This window comes from Onychostruthus taczanowskii, unplaced genomic scaffold (assembly GCF_017590055.1).
Source record: "Onychostruthus taczanowskii isolate IOZ18803 unplaced genomic scaffold, ASM1759005v1 scaffold53, whole genome shotgun sequence".
NCBI classification, from domain to species: domain Eukaryota; kingdom Metazoa; phylum Chordata; class Aves; order Passeriformes; family Passeridae; genus Onychostruthus; species Onychostruthus taczanowskii.
The window spans coordinates 1874331-1881407 of record NW_024502902.1 but is presented as its reverse complement, the minus strand read 5'-3'; the positions used below and the strand labels follow the sequence as shown (position 1 = coordinate 1881407).

General features: G+C 42.4%; 1 protein-coding gene across 1 annotated transcript in view; it reads right to left on the bottom strand.

The window, feature by feature from the left end:
- Window positions 1-223, bottom strand: part of SLC25A17 (solute carrier family 25 member 17) — a 16931-nt gene extending 16708 nt beyond the window's left edge. The window contains exon 1 of the mRNA XM_041416726.1: window positions 55-223. Within this exon, the coding sequence (XP_041272660.1) occupies window positions 55-210 (156 nt within the window). The 5' untranslated portion in view covers window positions 211-223. The remainder of the gene's footprint in view (window positions 1-54) is intronic.
- Between the last annotated feature and the right edge of the window lie 6854 nt (window positions 224-7077).

The following is a 7077-nucleotide window of genomic DNA, read 5'->3' as shown; positions in this document are numbered from 1 at the left end:
CGCTCCGCCCGCCGGGCCCCGGGCCCCCCGCCCGGCGCCGGCCCGCTCGCTCACCACGGCGCCGGACACGGCGTGCACCAGGCTCTCGTAGGAGGCGACGGACGACAGCCTCGCGGCTCTCGGCTGCTGCTGCTGCTGCTCCGCCCGGCCCGGCGGCCCCGCGGCCCCGGCCAGCTCTGGGCTGCCGCGCGCCGCCCCCGCGCCCGCCATGGCACCCGCCCTGTCACGTGCGCCCGCGGCCCCGCCCCGCGCCCGCCCCGGGACCGGGGGAACCGGCGGGGGAGACTGGGATCGTTCGTGGGGATTCTCGGGAAAGTACAACAGCGGGGTACCCCCGAAATGCGTTCGTGATCCTTCCTCTGTGACTACGATAGCGCCTTTTCTCTTCTCTAGCAGCTTCGCTTCTCTTGGAGGAGAGGCCGCCGAGAGGGGACCTCATCGGGGGCTATCAGCACCTGAAGGGAGCGCGGTGAGAGCAGGGATGCAGGCTCCTCTCGGTGGTGCCCAGCAACAGGACAAGAGCACCGGACAACGGGCAGAGGCTGATGCACAGGAAGTTCTACCTGAGTATGAGGAAGAATTTCTTTACTATGAAGTGACCACGCACTGGAACAGATTGCCCAGAGAGGTTGTGGAATCTCCCTCACTGGAGATGTTTGAGAACCCTCTGGACACAATCCTGTGCCATATTTAACAGCAATAGTGCTTTTTTTTTTTTTTTAAGCCCCATCATATGCTCCGGGATGACCCTGTTCAAACAGGGAGGCTGGACCAGATGACCCACTGTGGTCCCTTTTCAACATGACTCATTTTGTGATTCTGTGATTCCCTTTCGCAAACATTTAACATAAGCATTTAATTACAATGGGGAAGCAATACTGAACTTCAGATTCTGATTTTGCTTTTCGCTAACTACAGTCCTACTACCACCTACCTAAAGTCCGGTATCTTCTCAGTAACACTTTTTCAAGACAACAGTTTCTTCTTATTCCATGTGGACCAATCGAGTCTGATGCATTTTCAAATACCTGGAGAAAAGGACCCCTGGGAGGATCTTACTGCACTCTACACCTTAAAGGACATTGTAGCAAGGTGGGGGTTGGCCTCTTCTCTCAGAAAAGAAGCTACAGGAATGAACAGCTTCAGGTTCACCAGGGGAGGTTTATACTGGATATTAGGAAGAAATTCTTTAATGAAGGCATTAGCCAGCACTAGAACAGGCTGTCCAGGGAAGTGGTTGAGTCACTGCCCCCAGAGGTATTTACAAGACATGTAGATATTGCACTTGGGGATATGGTTTAGTCGTGGATGTGGCAGTGCTGGGTTTGTGGTTGGACACAAACTAAGAAGGCTTTTCCAAACTAAACAATTCTGTTATTCTATTTTGTTTACTCTTTTTCCTAGTCTGCAAGCCCTTGCTCCTCCTTTGCTATCATGCTGAGAGCCTGCAGCTGAAGCCCAGTGCTACAAACAGAACATCTCCTGTGGTAGCTGAGGGTGGAGTGAGGATCCCAGCAAGACAGCAGCAGACACAAGGAGCTGGCCAAAGCACAGGGGAGCTGTGGCTCACTGCAGTTAGGGCACACAGAGACAAGGCTACCAGACACACAGTTTGGGAAAATATCAATAATCCTACAGCCTCCTTTTAAACTTAGGTAGGAGAGGTTCCACATGTAGGAAGGAGCTGAGGAAATTAAATGAGTTTGGACATGCCCCAATTCATAAGAGCACTTGGGAGATGATCCCCATGTCTATTCATATCCTACTGGGGTTTTTGCCATTCTCATGTCTTATACTGGTTTCCAAATTGCTACAAGGTTTTGTCTGTGTTAATAATCACTCCCCTTTTGTTAGTTTCACCTATACTTCAGAAAAAGACTGTAATTAAAGATAGGAATTAATATTCTCTTTAGCTTTGTATCATGTTACTCCTGGGCTCTTTGGTTTCTATTGTTACTCCATCATATCTTGTTCTCTCTTTCTGAAAGAATTTCATAATTTTTTCTTCATAATTGCAATTCCTAGTCCTTCAGCCTCAACTCCCTAGCTGCCTCTTGTTTGAACTGCAAGAGCTCCTAGTGCTTACATCTGTGGTAGGAATCACCATACCATCCATTACTTAAACAAGGACAGGGCAGTTGTAACATTACACTCTTCCCAAGAGTTTCTATCACACAATTGGGTAAGCCATTCCCTTTTGAGAAGACGTTCCTTCATCAGGTGTCTGTTAACAGACCCCTTGTCTCTACCCTTTTGTGAGAAAAATCCCATTATTTTCTCTGAGGGAGAGCAAGTATAAAGAACACAGGCCTAATGCAAGTGTTTCAGTTGGAGAAAAATAATTTCCCAGTACTCAGATTTTAGATGCTGATACCAGCAGCCTAAGAGACCTGACTGAAATCATCCCTGCAGTGCAAACCCTGAGAATCATCCTAAGCCATATCTTCTCCAGGAACAAAGAGTTCAGGCCTCTCTTATCAGGAGATCAGCACCAGCCTGGGCTGGTACTAGCCAGAACTGAAACTGCTACAGCTGCACAGCTGCACATACACCAAAAAGGGCTCTGACTAACAGTCAGTCAGTTTAACCTCTAAAGAAATGTCTGCAGCCCCCGTGAGCCCCTTGGGCTCTCCTGTACAGTAGCAGGCTGCTCAGCAGTGATGTCCCCCTCAGACAGGGGTGGCTCTTAAGGTTAATGCTCGAGGTTGAAAGAGCCCCTTACCAAACATCTGAGACCTATAATGAGGAAAGTGACATTTTACATGAAGCCTTATATTGTATACTTGCTGCAGCTTTTATAAATCTAGCTATAGCTTAATTATTAGATGTACAGTAAGTAGTAGTTTGACCAGTGTAAATTATTGTTTAAACAATTATTTAAAACATTGTTAAATCACTGTTTAATTACTGTTCAATTATTGCTTAATAACAATCCTATAATTCACTTTTCATTTAGGTGTCAATTAATTATCTTTAATTATTATTTAATCATTAATAAAATTATTTTAGTTACACCCACCTTGATACACTCTTAATAACTCACCTGTGACACACTCCTACGTACAAAAGACTCAGGCCTTAATTTTGAATGAAGGTGTACACAGGTCACTGGCTATCTCCTGTCACTAAAGCAGGCAGGAGCAGCTTTACAAATCCAGGGAACAATTGTGCAAACAGTGACTGCACAATCAGGTCCACAAGCTTTTGGGAGGAATGCCTCAAACAAGACACAGACTGCCATTACTGCTGTTCTTTGTGGGTTTGTCCCCCTTGTGTGAAGGGAAGCTTTCAACAAAGAGTCAGTTTGTACTGCAGACTGGAATTCCATCATAAATGTACACCCAAATAATTCTACCCTATTTCTACTGTGTTTAGCAACATTCTTAATACAACACTATGCCCTGTATATATTGCAAAACAGAGTATTAACAGGTAACACAACAACTGCAATATTCTAAAAGCAACTTACTTTATTGTTGGAACATACAGACCTAGCAAAGCTGTCCAAGAAATATGAGGGCATGCTATAGCTTAAGTTAAACTTAATGCCTTGTATTCTGCCAAGGGAAAACAAAAGGCAGGTACCTAGAAACCTGCATAAAGCTATCTACATAAAAGGTTTCCTGAAGACGTGGCCTTAAGGGCTTCACATAAATGCCACAAATCCACCAGGTTTCCAGGCAAACACATAACATGCACAAGTGGGGTCTAAGGAAGGACAGACAGCCCAAACCACCTACCTTTCCTCAAATCTGTCAATTCTACTGGAAAGCCTGGAAGAAGTGAACTAAATTAAGCAACTACAAGTACAAACACAATCTCTGTACATTAACTACATCTTTGTCATTTCTTGCTTGTGAAATTCTGCAGGCTCCTGTACAGGGAGGTAATCAATCTTGAGAAACTTTACTCTTGATGGATTTTCTTTGGCTGACCCAAACTTTCTGGTTTCTGATTCATGACAAGGAATGAGGATACTGTTGGTGACTCCAGAGGTCAAACTTACTGCCTCTGCACTGTGTCCTACCTTTGCAAGTAAAGAATGAACTCTGAACTTAAACTATTTCTACCCTAGTACTCTCCATAGTCTAACAATAATTAAAAAAAAAATTAGAAATACATATCTCCTTTATTTTTGCCCAGAAATTCAATTCATTAGAGAGTCCAAACATGTCAAGACAGAATGACAGAATTTAATTACTACTTTCAAAATTACTTTGTGAATCTGTTGCAAAACTTTATCTCTCAGAGAAGGTGGATAAACTGGATCATACTCCCAGTACATCACAGATAAAAGCAACTAGAGATTAACAAATGAGATTGCATGTGCTGACAATTTGAATTAATTAAATAGAGCAATTTGGTCACACCAACTTGTCAAGATCAGGCTTAGGTATAAAGGCCAAGGTAAAACCAGCCTCTTCCAGAGGCAAGCATTGTAATCACACACGTATTAAAAAGCACATGTGTGCGTGAACTTTGCATGAACCAATTTTGACTGAGCCTCTGCAATGATGCAGAATGTTCCCTATGCACTTCATCTAGGTCCAGGGATATCATAAAAGTTGGAATTCTTTTTTTTTTTTTTTAAATTACTTGCATTTGCCATTATTACATTTAATCTGCTATCATAGTACTTGCTCAACTTAACTAGACCTAAGGCCCCCAGGCACCTTTAGGTTTACTTAGTCTAAGTAATTGTCAAACACAAATTTTTGTTGCCTTGATCTTGCTTTTTCTCTCAGACACTTGAAAAATGTCTAACATCTGTTCTAAATGTACATCTTTCTGTTTTTTTTTTTTTTTTTTTTTGTTGGTAAAGGCTAGCGATTAATTCCAGTTCAGAATCTTGCTTTACTTGATTTGAAAAGTTTTCACACAAGAGACTAGAGAAAAAATGGAAAAAATGTGCCAGATTATAAAATGGCTTCTGAAAAATCTTTTCTTTTTCAAGAACCTTTCCTCATTGTAGGATAACACACAAGAAAGTCTGAGGGCAAATCATCTTGTAGAACACTTGTGTTAATTTTTCCTTATACACTCTTAACAGCAATCCATATTTTAGACCAATTTTTAAAAAATCTGAAATAGGAAAGCACAGGTGGTTTTCTCTTCCATATAAGAGCTAGACACTAGCAGCTAACCATCAGAATGAATTTTCTCTGATGAGAGGCAGTGCAACTGGCTGCAGCTCCGACACTTCACTCTCTATATAGTACTCTGATACTTTTCCATCTATTTTTGATGATTTGCTAAAAACTTGTATCTTCAGCCCATTTAAAAGCTAATTTTATTGAACAGTGTGCTGGTTGTTATATGATTTCAGATATGATATTTTTCCTTCTGAAATGTCAAATGCAAATTCAACTCATTTCTAGAACTCTTACCCACCAGTGAGAATGTTAGAAAATTAAATGTTTCAATAATGGAATTCAATTTACTATTACCTGCTTTAGACCTCACCTCCTTGTTACTTACTTGACACTTGAGTAATAAGTATCTTGTTTTTCTGGATACCTTTGTTCCATGAAAATCATGTGTACCATCTGGACTGCTGCAGCTGCTGTACTTCAGGAAGAAAAGGTAAGATAAACTGCTAACCTAAACCCTGTAATCCTTCATATTTCTTTACATACAGTAGCAATTCTCATTCCTTGTAGGCTCTGAAATAAATGTTTATACATTAAAAAAAAATCCCGTGCAACAACAAAGGTGCCAAAGTTGTAATCCACTTAACAAAAAGAGATGTAACACATTCTGCAAATACATTTATTTATTTATTGATAAGATCTCAAGTTTGTCTGAGATCATACATCTAGGATACAGCTTTCAAAAGTGTGTTTGTACAGCAGACATATACAGTAGTAACGCTTTGTTAGCAAAATTACAAATGAACATCTGGATTTGGTTAGGCATCAAGATTCAGCTTTACAGGAGAGTCCTCAGTATTTACATTCTCTGGGACCTCAGGACCTCCAGTCAGTAGGGACAAGGAAAGGTTTGTCTAGTGTGAAGTTCCTGCTTGTGAGGGTCACATCAAGTGAGTATGATGTACCAAGCTTTGAATCACAAAGTGATCAGTGACTTGTCACTTAAATTTCTTTTTTCTTGCTCCATAGTACGATCTACCAGCAAGCACCTGATCTGCTTCATTTATTTGCCACATTAAAACTGTTCCTGCTTCCTCTGTGTTTGTATTTTCTTATATCACTACTGACCTCCTATGATTTGTCTTGTGGTACTGAACATGGAGGTGTCTGCATTCAGTTGGACACCACCATTTTTTATTCCACTTCAGCTCTTTGGTAATCCAGAATTACTTTCTTACAATGCTGCCCTCACTCCATCATGTGTGAAGCAAGGTTGAGGCCCACCTCTGCAGAGCTCTGAATACGTTTCACAGGACACCTTTCTCTAGGCATCAGAAGAAAACACTGCTACTGTTTTCCCAGTGAGCCGCTCTCCAGCCCCAGGTTACCAGCCATTGTCAGTACCAGTAACTGCCAGGTCAGACTGCCCTGGGGCAAACAGGACAATCCTCCAGCCTCTGCCACTAGCATCCCTCAGCCTACCTGCCCTGGGGATTTCAAAGAGGCCAAGGCTAACCTGGCTCCAGCTCCCCCTGGCTGTGTCCAGAACCTCCCATCCATATGGATGAAGGATTCTGCTTGGACAGCAGGTGCCATGAGCTCCCATAACAATCTTATTTCCTCTTCCATTCCACAGAAGAGGGATGTACAGGCATATGCAAGAGTATGAGCTTTATACAAAAGCCCTAAAAGTCACACATAAGAAAAACAAGGTGGCATTTAAAGACAGATTTTAAACTACATGTAGTACTTGCAAAAAACTGTTTCTGTAACATGGCTTTACCTTTATGTGGCTTCTTAATCCCCATCACTCATTCTCCTGTGGCCTATTGCTGCTCTGTCTAGCTTTGTCCCATCTGTCTTCATCCAACTTTGAGAGTCTGGCTCCTACTCCTCCAGTCACTGCCTTCCCACAAAGACAAACCAAGCCACCTCAACAAGTACCACAATGAAGGGAGAGAAAATTTCCAAAAATTTCTGGTAAAGG